General features: G+C 35.0%; 1 protein-coding gene across 1 annotated transcript in view; it reads left to right on the plus strand.

Moving 5' to 3' along the window:
• CNTN5 (contactin 5) overlaps positions 1 to 22431 on the plus strand; it is a 616731-nt gene that overhangs the window by 486033 nt on the left and 108267 nt on the right. The window contains exons 12-14 of the mRNA XM_059466383.1: positions 2671 to 2807; positions 4306 to 4435; positions 6597 to 6747. Of these exons, the coding sequence (XP_059322366.1) occupies positions 2671 to 2807; positions 4306 to 4435; positions 6597 to 6747 (418 nt within the window). The remainder of the gene's footprint in view (positions 1 to 2670; positions 2808 to 4305; positions 4436 to 6596; positions 6748 to 22431) is intronic.

The following is a 22431-nucleotide window of genomic DNA, read 5'->3' on the forward strand; positions in this document are numbered from 1 at the left end:
AAAAAAAAAAGGACTTGTTACTTTTGAAATCTGGCTAAATTTTCTAATTAAAATAAAGTGTGATTATGGAATGAAGTTTTCTTTTCATACACATATATCAGGGTTATGTTAAAAAAAAGACCCAAAATGTTACATTGAGTAAGAGGTTGTACATTCAGTTAAATGCTTCAACTTTAAAAGTACTGATAGGATTTTAGAACAAGGGTTAAGATTTTATGGGGAGTGACCCTTGCTAACAAGCAGAGAGGGAATTCTCTGTGATAAAGTAAGGAGTACATAGAGAGAAATAGATGCCAAAAAGTGATGAACAGTATTTCTCTCAATCATGCTTTTAGCTCTATTCCAGATACATCAACCTATTACTTTGCTACTATATTCTCAGAGGGATGGGAATCTTGCCTTCACTGATGGCAAGTTCAACAGCTTGAAAAATGTGACTCCAAAGGCCACTTAGGCTACGAGGAGAAAATTCAGAGTAGAAATACCTCCACTAATGGAAAAAGGTTGTTCTGACCAATCAGTCATGCCACTGTGATTTGCAAGTTTGTAGTTTCAGAAGAAAACCTGTGGCACAATTTTTTTGGCAAGACAGACACAGACAAAGGGTAGGGAAACGCAGTTCTGAAGAGGACAAGTCTGCATCCAGGCTTGGGGCAGCTTTGTTTCAGTGTAAAAATGTGCATACCCTTTTCTGAACACTCAAATTCATGATGAGATAAACTCAACATAGAAATGTGAGACTATACATGTTTTGGGTCAAATAGTAAAATTTACAGAAAAGCAAAATAATAAAAATAAGTAACTATAAATAGGAACAGCTTAGTTCCTCCTTGAAACTGCATGATTTTATGGTACCACTGGCTGTCTTTTATTACGTTTTTGCTACACATTTAACCGTCTCATCTTCCAGAATCATATTAATGTAGTTATTTTCAAAGGAAACAATTTATTCTCAGCATGCTTCCTTTGCATATTGAAGCACTCAAAATGAGAACAGCAACTATACAATACAATTAAATTATATTTTTAGGACAACAGAGAACAAATAAACAGGGTCTCCCAAAACCTATTTCTTTCTGCAGATTTTTGTGGATCCTTTATTATAACTTCAGAAAGAAGAAATTCAGCACAGCAGAGCACATGTAGAGGATTTCATGCATTGTCTTGACTGTAATAAGAGGAATAAGGAAGCAGAAGTTTTTTGTCTTGGGTTTGGGAGTGGGGCTGGGTCAATCTCTCTGTTTTCTTCTACCAAAAAGGAAGTGTGTGATACTTCTTCTAATATCTCTAGCTTCTGACAGATGTCTGGTCTGGGACTCTAAAGCAGACTATTACCTGCTTAGGAATGATAGACACCTCATTCACTTTCTTTATCATCCATGCACAGGATGTAAGCTAGAAGCAGTTAGTTACCTGTCATGCCTTTTCATGTCTTCTCATGTCTTTGATTGATGACCAGTCAAATTTCAGCTAGATTCAAAGATTTATTTTTAAACTCAATTCCACATGTTTGAGTACATTATCAATTGTCTGTCATAACAAAGCAGAGACTTTGTTATGACAGATCTCGGCTTCTGTTCACACCATGCAGAATTTTACATCCCTTTAGCTGTGCCTTTTAGCTATTTGTTCTTTATGATTTGGGAAAACAACAAACAAAAACAACAACAAAAATCCCAAACCAGCATTTGATATCCTTAAGTTAATTATTGTCATCTATCACCCTCTGAGTTATACAAAGTGATATGGCTACAGTATGAAACCCAAAAGCTGACTTTTAAGCATACATTTTTATTTCTGTATATCAATGCTTGGTTTCTCACTGAGTCATATAATGTTTTCCAAATTATAAGATCCTATAAATAGCTATCTGATTGACTGTCACATTAAAGTTCTACTCTGAAAAACATATTCCTTGTTTTTTGATGGACTATTTCATGAAATTAGATACTAGTGATCACATATTCAACTATTAATGGTCTGCCTTTATAAAAAGACTGTTTTAAGATTGATTTACTGTGCAACATGCTCCTGGTGGATGACGGAAATCTCATGGGTTTTGTGCTTAAATACATTAAAAGCTTTTTCTCACTTGAAACATGAATTAAACTTAGGACACTTTAACAAAAATATATGCAAATACTTTACCAAATTCCCAATCACTCCTAGCTAAATAAATAGTGATTTCCTTGTAAACTGAGAAAAGGTCATGAAACACAACCTATGGCAATTAACCTCCTTATCACAATTAAACGATCCTAAGTCTTGAGAATCATTAAATGTTCTATCGTGACTACCAAACCTTTGTCTTAAATTCAGGAATAATGAACCCAATAATATATAGTACTACAATTTAATCCATTGGACTTTATTAAATCAGGCAGGTTTCTATTGTTGGTTATATATATATATATTGTTAGTAAGCAGGTGACTGCTTACTACCTGGTAGCATTACAGCATTTCCTTTAAAGTTTGGAGTTTGTTAATTTTATTACCATCTCTGTTGATCTGGGCCTTTTTTATTTTTTTAATGTACTTTTTCTCTGAGAGTAATATAAGTCTTGTAAAGATCATTAATTTAAGCTTTTTAATTGATTAGGTCTTTGCACATCGGCTAGAGACTTACCACTTTATAATCTTTGAGTCTAAAATGGCAATTTTTCCTTGCAGCCTACCCTCACTGGGTGGAGAAGCTCAATGACACCCAGCTAGACAGTGGAGAGCAGCTCCGATGGGAATGCAAGGCCACTGGAAAGCCAAGGCCCACTTACCGCTGGCTGAGAAATGGAGCTCCTCTCTGGCCGCAGGTACACCACACAAGGAGCCACCTCTGTGCTGGGCGCTTCTCCTTTCATCCACATCAAGTCAGTTAAAGAAAGCATAGAAAAGTTCTTCAGAAATTACTGCTTGGTTAACGCAAAAAGTGTGATGACCATTACATTTTCAACTCAATCTGTTCTCTGATAGTAACAGAATTTATCATGGAGATCATTAGAACGGTTTGTGCAAGAAAGTGTTCTACTACAATCACCTGATAAATTTTAGAATTAGACATAAATTAAATTTTTTTTTTTTCTTTTAAAAGACCACTGATGGCATGGTCTGTCTTTTATTTCACATTTTTCCGTTTCTCTCACTGCATCATCAAAGAATCATCCCACATCATGTGGATTTTTTTGCTTAATACCTTTTAATTTTATAGTCTCAAATTATTTAGAGTAACGAAAGTTTTGTAAACTTACTTAATCTATTTTTCCAGATTAAAATAGAGCTAGTTGTTTCATTCTGGGAGAAAATGTCTATATTTGCAAATGAATTAACAAAATGGATTTATGAATATAAAATATGTAATGTCTTCCTTTTCAGCAAATGTCCCTTCTATCTATCTGGGAACATCAACCAATTATGCAAACAACCAGAAAAGAAACATATAAACAGTTTACTTTTGAAGCTGTGAGGCATTGAAAATAAGGTTACTCTATTCATTTCTGCCTTTTTATATGGAGCTATTAGTGCTGAAATTGAAGCAATTTAAATATCTCTACTTTTGGTTCTCTGATTTTCCAAACCATTAGTTTCTCCAGGCTCTGAAATTTCAAATTGAATTTTACTTTGAGCTGGGTGAGGGCTTACAACAAAGTGAATTTTTATCACAGTTTCCTTTGCATTCCCAAACAAATTATGCCTTATCAATTTTAACTTACAACAACTGTTATAATGAAACTTAGAGTTGTTTTATAGTAGTTCAAATTATTCATACTATAGCTTCATTAAATATTTCCTTCCATAAACAGTTATTGATGTCCCTTCTCTTCCAGTTTTGGTAATTATTTTCTGCTAGTTGGCCTTTCAAATTAGAAATTTGTACTAATGATGAAAGTAATTGGACCCTTTAGTTCTTACTTATGCAAGCAATCTTTCATATATCTCCTTTTATGAAAATAGCACCATTACTGAGACCAAAACATTTGCTATCTATTTGAAGATCATCAGACACATTACATCCACAATTTCTTGCCTCCTTAAAGTTCCCAGGATGAGCTGCTTTTAAAAATTATGTAAGGGTATCAGCAAACAAACAAATAAACAGAATAAAGGAAGCTTTGAATATAATGAATTGATCTGAAAATATTTACTGTCAAATATTTTTTGACTTTTCGTTCTTGTAATTTTTGTATAACAAGATAAAGGTAAGCCCAAGGAAACTTGTTTCTGTTGCTTCACCTTAAGCTAACAACACAGCAGTTTTCCAATTCCTTTTTGCTTTTATAGAATAATTTTTAATGTTTTTTAATTCTATTACAGAGCAGGATTGAGATGATTAATGGTGTTCTGATGATCCATAGTGTGAATGTCTCAGATGCTGGAATGTATCAGTGCTTAGCAGAAAATAAGTATGGTACAATTTATGCCAGTGCTGAGCTGAAGGTTTTAGGTGAGTATTTGGAAAATAATAACTTTCCTTTCTCCCCTTTTGAGAACTCATTCTTTTCTTGGACTGTTGTTACAAGAAACAGCTTCTGCCAGTCCAAACAGCAGAGCAGATAAAAGTGGTTTCTTTTCATTATTGTTATTTATGTGTGGGTGAGTCCTTTCTTGCCTCAGAGAGCATTGGGCCTTCTGTTAACAAAAATTGTCATTCATACATTGCTGACTCCGTAGCATTTTGTGAATATTTCTCATATAAGGCTATTTCAGTTCAAATAAATGGAAAAATATTTTTACTCCCTCAAACATATGTGCAGGAGATGAAATTTAGAGGAAGTAAATGTATTTTAATCTCTGTTAGAATTAACATATTATTTCTACTTTGGCCGTTATTCAAAGGTAATTATGCAAGATCTTAGTTTCAAAAAACTTCTTATGAAATCACCAAAATGAATTGAATAATATCAATTACCTACTTGGCTGAATATCCTTCAAAGGAAAGCAAATATACTACATAGTGTTACCTAGAAATATGATAAAAATATCATTATCCAAAAGCTGAAGCAAGCAGTTAATGAAGAAAAAAATTGAAGAACTTTTGAACACTAATTTCCCTTAAACCAAACTGTAGCAACATGCAATGGAAAAACTTTTGAACACTCTAATTTCCCTTAAACCAAACTGTAGCAACATGCAGTGGAACAATAGTGATAAGTGCCCTTCCAGAGGATTAAGACAGACTTGCAAGATCATTTCTATTAGGGTATGACGTAGCAGGGAGAAAGCTGTCCACCGAAGTCTTTTAATGGCCCTATCAGAGATTAGACCTGCACATGAGAATCATTCCTTTAAACTCCCAGTCAAATGAGTAACAAAGCTATAATTGCAGAAATATACTGTATTTCAGCTAACATTTGGCTCTTTAGGTAAATAACCTTTTTAGTACATTTCAGCTATTTCCTAGCTGGCCAACATTAGAATTTCACTGATAAGTTATAAAATCATTTCTTTATAACCATAAAGTTAAAAACCAAAGCCAGTGATTGTTTTCTTTTCATCAATTTTTTGGTCGTTTGTGATTCAGTCAGCTAACCTACAGGTTACAGCATTCTTTGCCTTTGTTTTTTACCTGTTATAAAATAAGTATACCTAGTATGTCAGGTACTTGCAGACTTTCTTTGATGTTCTTTAATATCAGAAACAGACCCTTTATATTGCTGCAGTAAAATTAGTTTTTCATTTTCTTGCTTGTAAGATTGTACCCATGTTAAATTTTAACCATAATATTGTATTAAATAAGCAATTGTGTTTAATTTGCTGCCTTACCAAAGGGAAAATAACAGAATAAATTGTCCATATAAATATCTCTGGTATGTGAATTAACCAAAATAATGCAAGGAAAATTCTATATATTTGAGGCAATGAAGTGTAATGTCCCTGTGTAGCTGAGGTGTACCTGAGGTGAGGTATAGCTGAGGTAGAGACCTTTGACTTTACAAAGGTAGGTCAAGAAAAATGCAATCAAACACTTGAGAACTAATATAGCTTCTTGGTGTGAAATTACAGTAATTAATGACATTTTTAAATGCATTTATTATCTTAGCTTTTGTTTGTAAAATGGGAATTCTTAGAAAGTGAAATACTAAGAACAAGTATGGTTAAATATCTTTTATTAAGAAGTTCTCAAAATTCCCAGTATTCAGACAAATATAAGAAGTGAAAGCATTAAAATTTCTCTAACACTAAAATTCTTTGCAAGCATTAACTCTAGAGAGTGCTTTTTGGATTGGTATAGAATTAAAACTTTGTTTCATTTTGAACTATTTACATCTAACAAGTTCTTGATTAAAAAAAAAAGAGATGGGCAAACTGTAGCTTGCATTTGCATTATTTAATTTCTAAGGTTTTTTGATTTCACAAGTAGTTTTACTGTAATCTGCAGATGCGAAAGATTTCTCAATAATCTGTACCTGGATTAAGTTACAAACCTATCATGTAATCCTGGCTGCTGATTTCAAATGTTTTGTAAAATTTTGACTTTGACATAATAATTTCAAAGAGAGAAACTGAGATTCTATTCCCAACCCCAAATATATTTTTCTAATCTTCTATTAGAACACAATGCAACAGGTTGTTCTCTGTAGAGTTAATTTACTTCTTTTTAACAGCTTCAGCTCCCACTTTCCCACTCAATCAAATGAGGAAAACAATAATTGTTACCAAAGGCCAAGAAGTTGTCATTGAGTGCGAGCCGGAAGCCTCTCCAAAGCCAACCATCACTTGGAAGAAAGGCGACAAAGTGCTAAGGCAGAATAAGAGGTCAGAAGTTTGCTCAGTAAACTCAAATTGTGTTTGCGTGTTGGATTGTGTGATATGATGTGAAAATGCAGCGTGACAAGAACATGCTGAACGTCAGCCTGGGTATGGCATAATTATTTTGTCAAGCTGATTTGTTTGACAGTAGTGACTTTATAGTTTCCACAATATTGAAATGAAAAACCTTGACATTGTTCAGAGATGCAGAGAGATGAAAAGGTGTTGTTTGTGGAGTTTTGTCTCTATTTTCTGTCACTAATTTCAAAAATCTTTCAATTATTCTGTAGAGGTACTGCAAATCTAGTGTATGAACATATCAAAAGCATAAAGGCCAAACTATTCAGGAAGACATAAAATGTGCTTATTCATTTGAAATAATTTTAATAAGGCAGATTTATAGCTTGATCACAATGGAAGTCTATGTAAAAATAGCTTTAAAATGATTCAGAGAAGGAAAATATAATTCCATCATAGGATTTAATTATACTGGTAGTTTCTGCACTCAGCGGTACATCTGTTTAACAGATTATGCTTGATTAAATAAGTTCTGTCCAGCTTTGTATGGTAAAAGTAGTTTAAGCACTGCAGGTTAAATGCCAGATGTAATTGCACTTTACAAGATTACTTATCTGTACACTGGAATAGTTTTGCTACTCTGCACATGGTCTTTAAGCACAAAGAGCAATCTTTTCCTCTTTCTGGTAATGTGGTATGTGAACAAAGTAATTTAAGATGACTTGTGTAGTATAATCAGAAAGATAAAATCAAGCCCCCCTTTTTTTTTTAATTTTTACAACACTGAGGGAAGCAGTAGAGTGCATCTGTCCTCATTAGCTGCCAAAGCTATTTTGTTCAAGTATGCTGTATTTTTATCTCATGACATTTGTTTTGTTCTGAAAAGGAAAAATGGGTAACTTCTTGTACCATATTGAACTTTTTTTGTTGAAGGGGAGAGACCTAAACAGTATTACATACATTTTACTAACAGGAGTTCTATCATTTATATTGACAATATGACAGATTTATATTACAAAGGAGCTGAAAATATCAAATATTGTGACACTGATGTCTCTATGCTCTACCTACACCGTTGATACTTTTCATTACGTGACCTTTTCCTCTCATCTCCACAAAACTCACTGTGGTTTCTCTGATCACCACGTGTAAATCACATTTTAATCAAAGACCAGTAAAGCATTTTAGTAAGTACTTTATGTCTGTCCAAACATAGCCTAACTCTGAAGTTAAAATCTTACAACAATAGATCTGAAGTTTTGGTTTTTTGTACTTGTAGTTTTTGATACTTGCTTGCTTAGACAGAGGCTGGAACAAGAAATGATGAAACATGGAAAATGAAATGGTGGTTGAACTATATCAGATATTTGAAAGAAGAGGGTTGCATTCAACTTAATATTTAGTCAGCTGTTCAAGGATTATCTTGTGTTATTTACAGCATTTTCCCTGCATCTACTGTTTATAGAGGGGTGGGCATGAGAGGAATATCAGTTTCAATGGAATTTAGTTCTGTCTCTATACAGTATACTTTAAACAAAATTATAGAGTCTCTTTAAGAGGAGGTGAGGAAGCCTACTCTGATTTGTGAAAGGAAGTGTAAATCAATGAAGATAATATGTGTGTCTCCATGATTTGGGCACTCTGAGAAGGAAGGAACACTGTTAAACATTTTAGAAATTAATGAGCTGACATTGTAAACATATCAGTATACTTTAGAAGTGGGCTTTCTTCATAGTCTGTTGATAAAAATCCTGGGGAAAAAAACCTAATTAGTTACTGTCATCTGATGAGTTCTTATGGACTATGAAGTCCTTAGAGATAAAAAAAATAATAATCAATTTTAAAAATAGCTAAACAATAGCAACATTCAGGTTAAGTAAAAAGGAAGGTCAAGAATAGAACCACAATATAATTTCTTCTTTTCTGTCACAATTTTTTTTCTCTTATAAAGTGTGGGTATCAAGTCTACATTGTGTTTAAGTTTTGTGAAGTCTGTGAGCCCAGCAAAGGAATCTGATCCTTTTAGCAAGATCAATGAATAAAAAAGAGACCTTCCCCTCCACAGCAAAGAAAAACTTTCACTTGAGCAATGGGTCTGCTATAATCCATCCCATGTCTCCCAAACTCTGTTGCCCCTTAGGTGTTTTTTATACAAAAGCTGTTGTATAAACAGCTTGACAGAAATACCTCTAGCAACATTTCCAAAGGTAACTGAAGTCTGATTGTTCCTGTGGGACTCATGGCTGGGTACAGTCCTCACTACAGTCAGACCTTGACTTAAACTCCTAGAATTTAATGCAGTCTGAAAGCCTCAAATGTTTCAGATTCAGTGGAAAGCCATGCACTTAGGAACATAACTGTGGAATGCCTTCATTAGCTTCATTTCTTGGTCTCTTTTACCTTCGAACAAATTATCCAGGTCAAACCCTTCGAATTCATAGTACAGCTATGACAGGCTTGATCCCCAGAAATCATTTTGAGCAGCCAGGTAATTTGATTCCTTTAGGAAAGAATCTGCATATTGTAACAGGGTTTTTCAATTGAGTTCCAAATGAGTGGCAAGTCTGTGAGATAGATCCAAAAGAATTTGGAGATTCAGTTATGTCAGTTATTATATATCAGTTATTTGCTGATAAAAGCATGGCTCCAAGTTTTACAATCTCAAAATATATTAAAATACAATTAAATTGCTCCTATAAAAAGATAGTTATTTAATAAAGTTTCCAAAATGTTTACAATTAATTCTATTAACCAAAGGCAAAGATCTAGAACTGATGCAAAAGAAATTAAATAAAATTTATGATATTGGAGATCTTTTATGCAGAAGACTAGAACTTCCAAAGATCAAGGCAGAGTCTGTGAAGCTTACTGGTACAAGACATTTAATGATCAACCTTTGAACAGAGTTCAAGTCTCTTTCAGATATCGTTATCTCAGTGAGTCATTAATGCATTCAATCAAAGATGATTTCATCTGCAATTTCACCTAACAGTTTAAGGAAGGGAGTTGTTATCCTTCTATTTTGATATTAAAATACAGCTGAGCACAACACCAATATCAGTGGTCTGGATATAGAACATATTTAAGCTGCATGTTTTCATTCATCATCTCACTATATTTAAAATTTGTAGCTATCTTTCCTAACAACTTGTCTCAGTACTTGATTCTCATAGGCTGGTAGATGGTTGTGTCTCATTTATGGCAGGCTATGGTAAGGTATGCTCTGGTTATTGACTTGAACAATATTTTCATCCACAAAAATTTGTAAAGAACTTTGGAATCTTTTTGTTCATAAATAGTTTTGGTTTTATAGGAAAGGGGATTACATTGGGACCAAAGTCTGAAGAAAAAGTTCTTGCTTTTATTTTTAGTAAACTGTTTGGTTGGAACTTTGCTTTAGAACCTAAATAGGAGGAATTAGACCCTTGGGCAAGAGTTCAGTGACCAAAATATATTTTTGTGAAGTTTCTGAAATGTTTCAATCAGGTACTTCCTAAAGTGTAATCAAACCATCACTTACTGCTTTAGCGTTGGCTTCTGAACAAGACCAAGACCCAGCCCTTCCAGACCACAAAGCCATCCAGAAGTCTGTTCATAATTAAACATTTTTTAACTTACGTATCAAACTAAAAAAAAAGCAACAAAAGTGATGTTTTGTAGACAGTAAATGTTATCATGAACGCTAGAATTAACCAGAATTCGGTGTCAGTAGAACCAATACAATTCATGAGTTCTCCTAACAAAGTTAACAATTAAATTCAGGACAACCATTTTTAATTTGTCTTTAAGTTCCTCTGTTCAGGTATCAGGTAATTTTTAATTATTTACAACTACGTAAATTTTTGTGAGCCATTACTACCTGAGCTGTAATCTCTTTTTCTTCATTTTCTTAAAGAAAATTTCATTTATTTTCTAGATTGCCTTGTAGTGGTGATTAAGTTGATGTTTAAACAGATACACCTGAGGAGTCAAAAGTGTTGAAAAGTCTTATAAATCTTCATTCATCTGTTTTCTGTGCTATATCGTACAACTAAAATATTCTCCTCATTAAACTTATATTAAATTTTTAGTCTAGCTCATTATTTCCATTACAAATCCAATTATTATAGTTAAAATAAAATAATTTGAAAGCACTCTAGGAGTGAAAATGTTGTCTTTAGTCCCTATTTTTTCCTTTTTTTTTAAGATTACTTAGTAATAAAAAAATAATTTTAAAAAGCACAGTTTAAGCAAAAAAATGTGCCACTGAGGAAGAAAGCACAGTTTAACCAACAAATCAGTAACTGAGGGAGCACGACTTTTCTAGTCCCAATTCTGTGCTGCTTTATTTTGCCTTTTTTCTTCTCCGTTTGAAGCTTCTCAAATTATAACGCTTTGTTTTTTTTACACCGTAATTTGTGTGCAGATAAATATTTAATCTAAAAAAAAAAAAAAAAGAAAATATAAGGATGACCTAATACCTATGTATTCATTGGCAATGTAGTTCTGTGTTTATGGATTTTTTTACTTCCCATATGGCACAGTGGCACAGCCTAAGCTTTCTCCTTCACCTCACGGAACGAGCTGGGCGGAAAAGCATTAAGAGTCTCTGAAGGTCAGGCTCACCACAGATCACCAAGGGCAGCACAGTGCCAGTCTCCCTGTGGCCACTGTGCCATTGCTCATATTGATCCACCCGTGTCCCAGATTAATTCTTGCTGAAGACCTAAATACACTAAGCCTTTCTGTGGGGAAAATAAATGGTAGCAAAACTCCACCTGCCACTTCAAATCAGTCACTTTTTCTATGCTGCAATTAGCTTCCTTTTTTCCACTTCTGTTTGAAGGAGTACTTACATAAGATGAGAAAACTTGGTATGTTAAGCAGCAGAGGGAATTTCAGATATTTTGAAAGTAATAGACTGAGTTTCGCCAGGACACAAACTTCATCTCTATTATTGCAATACACAGTCACAATTGTAATTTCATTGATTGCAAATGGGTAAAAATTCTTTCCTGTTTTTCTGAATGATATAAAAGAATTACAGAGCAGCAGTGAGTGGCAGGGAGCTCTGGATAGCTCCTGGTCCACTCCCAGGATCACAGCAGTGCCAGCCAGAGCAGATTGCTTAAGGTCATGACTAGTCAGGTTTTGAGTAACTCCAAGGAGGGAAACACTGCAGCCTATCTGGGAAATTTGTTTCTACTAGAGTTAAGCACCCCTACAGTAAAACAAAACACAAAAAAAATATTCAAACACAAACAAACAAACCCATTTTAATATTTTAATGGAATTGATGTTTACATGGAATTGCAAGTATTTTAGTTTGTGCCCGTTGTCTCTGTCCTGTCACAGGGCACCACTGAGAAGCATCCAACTACATCTGCTTGCTTCATCCTTTCAGAGTGTGTGCATCATTTGATCAGTGCCTTTAACAGCTGGGAGGCTCTGATCTGTAAAAAATATGGCCATATTATGAGTTTCTATCAATGCTTCTTCCATGGCACATGAAATTCTCCATTCAGATCTGTGCCAAACCTTCCTGGCCACCAAAACTCATGAAATGGAGATGTCACTTCCCCATACAAAACCTTCCCAGAGTGTAATGCCATGTTGCAAAGTTGCTCTCTGTCATATTCTTCATTTACTGTGAGCGTGCCCTGAGGTAGTTGGGACAGATTTGCAGCCATGGTGAAGCCTGTAGAGGCTATAAATTGAACAACAAAGTACTGGATATTAATAGAAAGTGCTCTGACAGTTGTTCCCTTATTACAAAAAATATTAGTGGATACAAAAAATAGGGACATGTGGATATTTGTGAAGTTACTGGACATTAAACTGGACAATTGTTTACGAGAAAACATTTTTTTCTGTGGGTAACTTGCAAGCCTTCATTGACCTGTGAAGAACAGGAGAACACTAAACAGTGCTCATTAGGTGAGAAGTATCGTCTATAGGTACTAAATTTAGAGTAAAGACACTGGAGGGGACAAAGTGTTCAAGCTGCATGTAACAATACATGAGGGAGTGAATTGAGGCTGCTAAAGTTCTGCCTTGAACTAAGCTTGCTTTATTTTGCTTTCTTTCAGTTATGCTTCCCTAACATTCAGCAGCTGTAAAAGAAGTCAGAGAAAAGAAAGAGAAGAAAGTGATCTTTTACAGGGACATTAAATTCCAAATGCGAATATTATACAAAGACACAGGGAAATGTGATGCTCTTGCTTTTTACCTGCCTTCAAGTCAATACTGAAATCTTTGAACTGCAGAAGTATTTGTGCTGTATGCCTAGATATTTCATCTGTCCCACTTTGCTATGTAATTAGCAGAAACACATAGAGCACTTAAATCTAAAAATATCATCATTCAAAACCTTAGAAACTGTTTTTGCAATCTTCTAGTCTCCCAAACTCCTTCCTTTTCAGTTTTGACAGGTTCTTATTACAGTTTTTCTCTTCATTCTACTGTATTTAAGGATCTGTCAGTGTTTCCGTTTGAAGTTCCTATTTTAATAGCTTTTAAGCTTAATTATGATGGAAAAATCAAAAAGGAAAATAAGGGTTTTTCAGAGCAGCAGCAAGAAAAAGATTGAGTTTATAGGCAAAATCTGTATTCAGTTTTGTAAAGTGCTTTGGTTTGTACACGTTCTATTATGCTTTTGAATATGAACATGTGGCTTAGATATATATTATATGTTTTCTTCATAATCATGGTGATAGCTTTCCAAAATAATTTCAGTTCTATATAACTGTGATTGGTATCATTTGTTTGAACAGAAAATATGGACTGTGAAGGCAAAGAAGGTGTATATGTAAAACGGATGGAAAATTATTCTGAATCACATTTTCTGATTTGTCTCTTGGTCCCTGAATTGCACAAGGCTCAACTTGTTCTTGGCACAAGGTTTCTTGCATTTGTGTTATCAGCCACACAGACAGCAGAGTAGTTCAGCCTACTAACATTCCAGTTTTTCATAAGAACACCCTTTATTTCCTCATAGTAATGAAATATCTCTAGGGTTAATACAACAACAGGGGCAATTTGTTAAGCAGTTTGAAGACTTTACTCTGTGCCCCCAGTTAAATATCCAAAGAAAATTACTATTTGTAAGTTTTAATTAGTTAAACAAGTAACATTTCCCACAGAATACCAAAAAAATTATCTTTTTATATCCAAGTAAACTATTCTCTATAGAATAGTTTATGAGATTCCACATGACTTCTCTGAACTGTCTTTCTTTCCAGGAATAATATTCAAGACAATATGTTTCATTACTTGTCCTTAACGTAGTACTATCTACAGTACTTCATATACAGCTGTGTAGGCACTCACTGACTCTTTTTAGGGAAATAAGTCTTGATTCAAATCAGAATTATATGTTTAGGTAAGAGTGTATTGATGCCTACATTTTAGAAATACATTCTTTTCTTCATACATTGGCTTGGTGTTTGAAGAAGTGTTCCACCACATCTTACCAATTTTCAATTCAAGCAGGATTTATTTGTGTGAAAATAGCTACACAGCTCCCTACCAAAACCCCGCTGCCACCCAGCTGCTTTGGCAGCTTGCGTAATTACTCTTTCATATCTATCAGGCGCATGTGGGTGTTTTGCACCTCTTCAGGAGTCTACAGATTAGACACTAATACTAGAGGAGGTGAGTCCCACCCTGTAGGATCTTGCTTTTTAGTATTTCCATGAAATTGCATTTCCACTTTTTTTGACTCAGTTACTGAACTGTAAGTATCCCCTATATAGTCCATAGCCCTAATTAAAAGTAAAAGCTCAAAAGATCAGCCATTTTAAGTTGCTGAGAATGCAAGATATTTGATCTTCTGTCTCTGTCTTGAATATCTGCTGACAACTAATTATCATTTGGGCAAAAATTTAATGAATTTTGATTTTAAATATGATTAATTTCTCTGTTGCTGTTACAAATGGCTGCCTGTTTGTTCACCACACAGGTAAAATATGACAAATCATCAGTGGCCTAAAGGTTTTTCTTTGCTTAAGGCTCTTCAAACTCTGACTTTCAGCATCATTTGCCCTTAAAAGAAATCTCAGGAATATAAACACTTAAATTCATGCTACCACTCATCCACAGATTCCCAAGGGAAAATTTAATGATTGAAAAGTAGTGAAGAAAGAAAATACACAGGACATTAAGAAAGAGAAGGTTCATGACAGAAACTCTAATCTTCCTGAGAGAGTTCTGCAAGTCACTTCTTTTCAATTTTTTCATAAATCATGGTCTAATTTATCTGTGGCAGGCTCATAATGGGAATTAGAGAGCTGGTTATAAAGTAGAAAAGGGAAACAATGATAACCTCGACTAAACAGTAAAAACAAATGGCAAGATCATCCCTTGAGAAAAGGAGTCTGTTCCAAAGCAGCATTGTTTTACTAACTGAATATATGAGTTTTTAGAACATACTTATTTGGCCACACACTTAAATATCTCTCAATCTCCACTCATGTTTACATACAGAGAACATGATTAAGGAAACAGTCCAGTACCCAGAAATATGAAATGATACTTGCTTTGTGGACTTTGGGCAAGAGACTTGCTTTTCTGTGTCTATATGTGCAGTTAGGTGTGGTTTCAGAGGCAAACTGCCAAAATTTCTATCCCTCATCTCAGCCTCTTGCTTTACAGTGAAATGATTCAAGAATCCAATTCAGGTGAAAAATAGCCCCATTATTTCACCTGAACTTTGTTTTGTCTGGATTTTTAATTTGTTTTTTAGATCATCCCCTTGTCAGCAGGTCGTACAGATGCAGCCATGGCTTGCCAGAGCAGCCCAGGAAGGACTGGAGTGATGAGCCCTGGGCTGGGAGAGTGTCCAGGACAGCACACACACCCAGCCTCTCATTTTTCTGCCTGTACTTGCTCTGCACCAGTCAGGGCAGATGATTTGCCCACACAAGTAAATGAAAAGATGCCTTGTAATCCCAGCTGGGATTTCATTGGGATGCAATCAGATTAGCTATTCAGCAGTTAGACCCTGGCTGGATTTTTAGCTTCCCTCAAGCAGCTGTCCCAAGCAGTCCCTAAGCATCTGAGGAGTCCCAGCAAGTCCTGCTACACTGCCTGCATGCTGCCACCCTGTTTTAAAGGCTAACATCATTGACTGGATGAAAGCATTTCTGTGATAGCTGACTTCACTGTGGCAGGGGGAATACACCTATTTATCTTGCTGATGGAGAAATAATCCTTGTATAAATGGTACAGCACCTGGGAGTGTCTCCTCAGCCAGAGTCTCTGGGCATTATCACTGAATTAGTCACAAGAAAAGTAATAATTTCTACAGCTCGGTGACATGTAACCATACAGCAACAAACTGTTTCAAGGCTCTAGGAACCAAGTCAATTCTTAAATTCCAAAAAAGTAGAATGTGAAAGGAGGTCCCAAGGCATTGTGGGAAAGTTGTAACATGAACCCAGATATTTTGGATTGAAAAATTTTTTCAAACTTTAGAATATGAGCATGTATTTCAATAATATATTTTAACTTATAGCATTTTGAGTGATGCTTAATATTTTTTAAATCTACCAGTCAGCATCCATGATCAGTGTGGAGGCTACAAAGATCTTCTACACATGGGTTGTCAGAATTCATTTGGCACTGGAAAATCTCCTTTACAGGGAATATTCTTCCTTGTCCATCATAAATCTAAAATAATTAGGGTGGTTTTTCAACAGATTATCATCTCTTGCATCTAGATTTAATGATCTTTGCAGCTATATTGTGAAATTTATTATGAAATTTCAAAATTAAAGAGGAATTTTTGATGCTTTTGACATCTCCTCTCACATTATGTTCTCACACTCTCCAGTCTGTCAGTCTCAGAAATCAATGGATTCTAAGTATTTATGTGCTAATTGGTCCCAAAGAAGGAGAATGTCTATGCATATATTTTAAAAAGTAGATATATTTTGCAGAAAATTAAATTTTGGGCAGAAACTTTAACAAATGATTCATTATTTAAAAAAAAAAAATGGTGGAAACTGGCTTTCTAATTTCATTAGTAAAAAAATTAGTTACACTTAATCTAGAAAACAATGCTACAATTAATCCACATAGTCATGACCGAAGATAATGGCTCTCTCAAGGTCATTGATCTTCAGGTCTCTGCCTAACTTTATGAACACAGTTCAATCCATAAATGACCATAAAGTTGCTATCCAATGAGCAGTCTCACTGGTGTATTTCTAAGCAATATCTGGCAATGAAACTGTATATTATTCAGCAAAAAAACACTCTAGGTCAGAACAAGGGATATCTGTCCTGTTTGCATTTTACATAATTTCAATTACTGTAGAACCTCAGTCACTGCTGTTGTCAAGGCTCAGATTTGCTTCATTGTGAAAAATAGACACCATATTTACTCATGAAAATTTTATGCCGTTTTATCTGTAAAGAAAGCCAAAGTATTCACTTTGTTAATAATATGAAAATTAGTATCACAAATCAGTATCACAGTATTACTGATCACGGGTTACATTCCTTGTATTTCAACAGTATCAGTGTCATGCTCTCATTTAGACAACATGTTAATTTAAAAGAATTTTAAATATAATGTTTCTCCCTAGTAAATGCGAGTAGGCAAGAAATTGACAATATTTATGAAAAACAGCATAAGTGATCTACCACTGCTTTTAAATTGCAAATTCACTTACCACTGGGAAAGATACTATCTCTAATAAGATCTAGTTGTGTATAACATGAATTTCACAATGGCAGATTATCAGTATCAGCAAAAATCAAATTACTCTGATATTAGTGACTTCCATGTAAGTAGATTTTCTACATATGTATCTGAGATTCCTGCATTTCTCATTTTTCTTTTCGATGGGTACAGCAAATAAATGAAAATCAGAGGGAAAAAATAATAAATATAATGGACATAGGAAGCTTAAAATGTACCGAGGCTTCTTTTTAGTAGACTAGCCTTGAAAAAGAAAAATGTTCTAGCAAAGCAAGCAGCTGAGTCATTTGATATTTGTGAAGGCTTTTAATGAGCATTCTTCGAACTTGCCCTTCCACTTTCCTCTAGCTAAATCCATTTAAAAAATAATTTCTCCAGTTTCTGTTTTTTAAATTTAACAAGTAAGAGAGTCTAAGTTAATTAATATGGCATTTAAATCCAAATAATAAAAAATATTTAGTAAAATTAGCACCAACATTAATATCTGTAGCACTTCACTGGTAGTAGGCTTCTTTTTCTCCTGCCACCTAGGCCTGTCATTTCTGTACAGTCACCAACATGATTTTGTAGATGCACTCACTGACTGTCATCTCTCCACTTATGTTCACAGCAGATATAATAAGGCTAGAGGTGAGAAATGTATCCTTTAAATTTTACCAAAGTGTCATTTAATTAACTGTGCCAAAATAGTCGAAACATATTTAAAGCATTTTAAATTTGGAGGTTTTGGATAAAAACTCAAGAAGTTGTATGAGAAAAGTTTGTTATTTTCATGTGTATGTGTGTGACTTAAGGTCATATTGAACTAATTTCTCTCATTACATAGTCTGAAAGGTGATGGTATGGTATTGTACCAATGTAAAAAGGTGATATTGTGTGATAGAAGTATGGTTATGCTGGCATCAGAACAGACACATTCTGAAGCAGCTAAGTGTTTGATGTAGCTTCCATAAACTTTCCAGTTTTGCAAAGTTCTCAAACCATTGAGCAGAAGGATATTTCATGACCCCTTTTTTTTGTTTTTTTTTGTAAGGGTGACCTTTTTCAATGTTCTCAGATCTATGCATTACTTATTCTTTGACAAGACAAACAATAATTCTTCAAAGAAATCTCTCAGACTTTTGTCTGTGACTGTTTATTAATCTCATATTTTTGCAATTTCATATATTTTCACTTTCATCCTCAAAAATTTTCTCAGCTCTTCAATATGTACTGCAATTACATAAGGACATAACCCCAAGAACATCCACTGGTATAGTTCATTTGTCACTACTAAGCCAAGTGACATATACTAAGTGGTATTTTTCTTCTTTTTTTTTTAGAAACACTTCTTCCCATGGAACATTAAGTCTTCATGATTTTTATTTTAGAACTGAAAAGTTTTTCTGTGACTTTTCTGTAGATCTGTAGGTTTTCTGCAAAGATATCATTATCCAAAAATTAATCAGTATTTTTTTTTGTCTAGCAAAATTCAAGACAGCTCTCCTCATACTAAAAATTGCAAAAAATAAGTTCCATATTAGAAAGAGCCCAAATAAGCCTACAAATAGTCTCAGCCTATTTTGATAATTCTTTATCTCTCCTATCTACAGAAATTAACATTGTCATGGCTTAACCCCAGCCAGCAGCCCCACAGAGCCACTCACTCATCCACTAGAAGGATCAGGGAGAGAATCAGAGGAGTAAAAGCCAGAGAATGATGGATTGAGGTAAAGACAGTTTAACAGGGAAAGCAAATCCTGTTAAACATTGCCCCATACTACCCATAATAAAGAAAATTATCTCTACTCCAGTCAAAACCAGCACAATATCCACAAATTTCTTGGACTCATTGACAGCTTCTATTTTTTTGATGTATCACTACACAACTTTGAAACACTTTTACTTTTTACTCTTTTATTGTCAGCAATTTTTTTAAAGCTTCCTTTCTCTGACTCTACTACATCTTTGCTCTGAATGGCTCCTGATATCCTTTAGTAATAATCCAAAGTCCAAATCATTCACAGTCATCAGTTCAAACCAAAATGATTGGAGCTAGGCAGTAAAAACTATTCAAACAAACAAACAAAACCACAAAACCATCTTTTTTTTTTTTAATTGATCTTTCTTTTCTTTTTCTTTCTTTTATTTTGTATTGTTCTGTCCCATTGCACTGCTCCTGGAAAGCATGACTGTTAAAGAAAAATTGAGGCTGGATTCAGTTTCTGGAAGTCATCTAGCCCAACATTCCATCCAAAACAGGACTAATGGCATCATGTTTCTCAGGAGTTTGTCCATGCCAGTCTTGAATATCTCCACGAATGGAGATTCTATAACCTGCCTTGTCAACTTATTACAGTATTTGGGCAGTTTCAGAGTATATTTGCTACTTGATATGTTGCCATGTATTCTAATTTGTATCTGCCATCTCTTAAATTTTGTATCTTCAATTCCAGTTCTGTCTTCCCTACGCTTCCCAATTGATAGATATACTCAAAAGAATAAAAAGAATCCTTAACCTTCTTTTCTCCAGGCTGAAGAAAAAAGCCTCAAATTTTCCCCAGCCTCTACTCATTTGTTGTGTACTATTACCCCATGAACATCTTTATGTATTTCTTCTGGACTGACTCTAGTACATCAATGTAATCAAATGTGTCAGATACAAACCCAAGAGAAAAAGTGCCAAATAGAGGGAAACAATTGCTGCTGTGAACCTGCCAGCTGCTTTTTACTAATGCTGAAAGGGATTGGCCTTTTTTCTGCAGGGGCTCATTGCTGACTCATGTTCAGCTTGATGTCAACCAAGATCCTAGGTCTTTCTCTGCAGACCTGCTTTTAGCTAGTCATGCTAAAGCTCTTCTTTACAGATTTAGAACTTTATAAAAATACCAGTCTCAGTCCATTTCTCCAGCTGCTGAAGTCCATCTGAATGACAACCATGCTCTACAGCATATCTATCACCCTCTCCATTTGGTATCGTTTGTGAACCTACTGCATGCAGTCCTTGCCATTGCACGTGACATTCATTGGAGCAGTAAACAGCAGCAGACCCTCTATAAGACTGTAAGAAATGTCAGCTAGGAACCAGCCACCAGCTGGATTTTATATCACTGAGTTCAGGTTTTTGAAATAGAGTGTAACCTATTCATTCCACACACCCACAGAAAGCAGGCCCCATTACACAAATGCCTGGCCCAGGATCAGCTGGCCTTGATGCCTTCTCTGATTCCTCATCTTCAGCTGCTCCCAGGACACTCTGCCTGGCCTGAAGTTGCAGATCTACAGGAGGAAATGACTTACAAGCCAAGATTTAGGAAGATTGCTGATGCCTAAAATTACGCGTTTCAAATCTTCCCCACCTTGAGAGTTTCCATGTACCATTCCTTTGTATGCAGTGTCTAGCTGACCCCCATTTCTTTTTTCTCATAGCCTGGGCTTTTGTCTCTTCAGGGTCTCTGAGAACAGCCTGTCAATCCCCTGTCTGCCCTCTCTGATGCCCCACAGTCCACATGCACTGCTGCACTAACAACTCCTGGGTCTGTGCCAGTGGCTCTCAGCCTGACAGGTACATGGGCACCTCTCAGAGCCAGCCAAAGAGGCGCTCAGGTCAGTTCTTGGCAGCAGTCAGCTGAAGACAGAAACACAGGCTCTCCCTGAGAGAAAACAACCAAGAGAAGCCTCCTCTTTGCTGAAGGAAGCAAAAGTCTAGAAGACAACCTTCACCAATAGCAACCCATCAGTAAATGCCAGAAAAAGCTCTCTAAAAGAAGAGGAGAACTGTAGCAGTAACAGCTAGTTGCCATTTGGGGTGCTTTGGGAACTCTGTTTGCCCTATAGATGATTTTTGATTGCCCATTTGTATTTTCTCAGCTGGGTTGGGAACATTTTCTCAACTTATTTTTTTTATCATAACTTTCCTGGTCACTTCATTTTATGCCCACCTCATATTTAGAAAGAAAAGATAAGTTTAAAAAAATCATCTTTTCTAATTACCCCATATTATAAATCCAGGATAAACTAAGATTCTGTAATTATTTAATTACAGGAGAAAAGATTGAATTCATTTTACTGTATATGAGTGACAGCTCAGTTCTAGGGAGGCTTAGTAGGAGGATAAATGGATCACCTGAAGCTTGAATCTGCATCAGACAGGTTTGTGCAAGGTAGTGGTTGCTCTACAGCAACCCAAGGGAAGAGCCAAACATGATTCTGGGACATAAAGACCCTGTCCTCCAGCATCAGTGCCTTGCACCAGCTTGGCTTTCTGTCTTCATAAATGGCATAATATTCAGTGGCTGGCTTCTAGTTGAGATATGGATCCACTTAAACTCTGGATATAATATAAAAAAATTTATATTTTTAAATATAAATTGCTTATATTGTAAGCAAATTTTCTAATAAATAAAGTTTTAAAAGTATCAACATTGATATACTTTTAATTTACCTTAGACCTCAAGTGCATTCAGGAGAAATTATGCTAAACAGTTCAGACTTCATGATTGACATCTCTGTAGCTTCAGACTAATCTTAGACAACCTATCTCCTTGTTTAAGGATTTCTCCTTATTCTCCTTTTTCTGATTTTATGCATCACTAAGCTCTGAAAAATTCCTGTCTCTGAGCAAAATACGCACTAATTTTGCTCTGACAACCTTGTAATGGGAATTCTAATACTTGTTACATTTTTTTTTCCAGGTAAGAAAGAAGGGAAGTAAAAGACCTCCTGTGATAACATTACCTGAGTTATATAACAAGAGGTGCTGTTTTTCACTGTTATATGTTTAATGCCAATTAGGAATCAACTGTACTATGTACTTTATCTCTGCACTGAATACTTTTCAGATGAAAAGTGGTATTTCTGCGGACTTAAAATTCCTAGTATTCAGGAGCTAAGTTCAGCATTCAAAAGACACATCAACTGAAGTTTTTATCACCAGATTCCCCTTAGTAGTGAATTTATCTTGAATCAGGTTTTGAACACTTCCTCAATTTCGCATGCAAGGCACATTG

This window comes from Ammospiza nelsoni, chromosome 2 (genome assembly GCF_027579445.1).
Source record: "Ammospiza nelsoni isolate bAmmNel1 chromosome 2, bAmmNel1.pri, whole genome shotgun sequence".
In the NCBI taxonomy this organism is placed as follows: Eukaryota; Metazoa; Chordata; class Aves; order Passeriformes; family Passerellidae; genus Ammospiza; species Ammospiza nelsoni.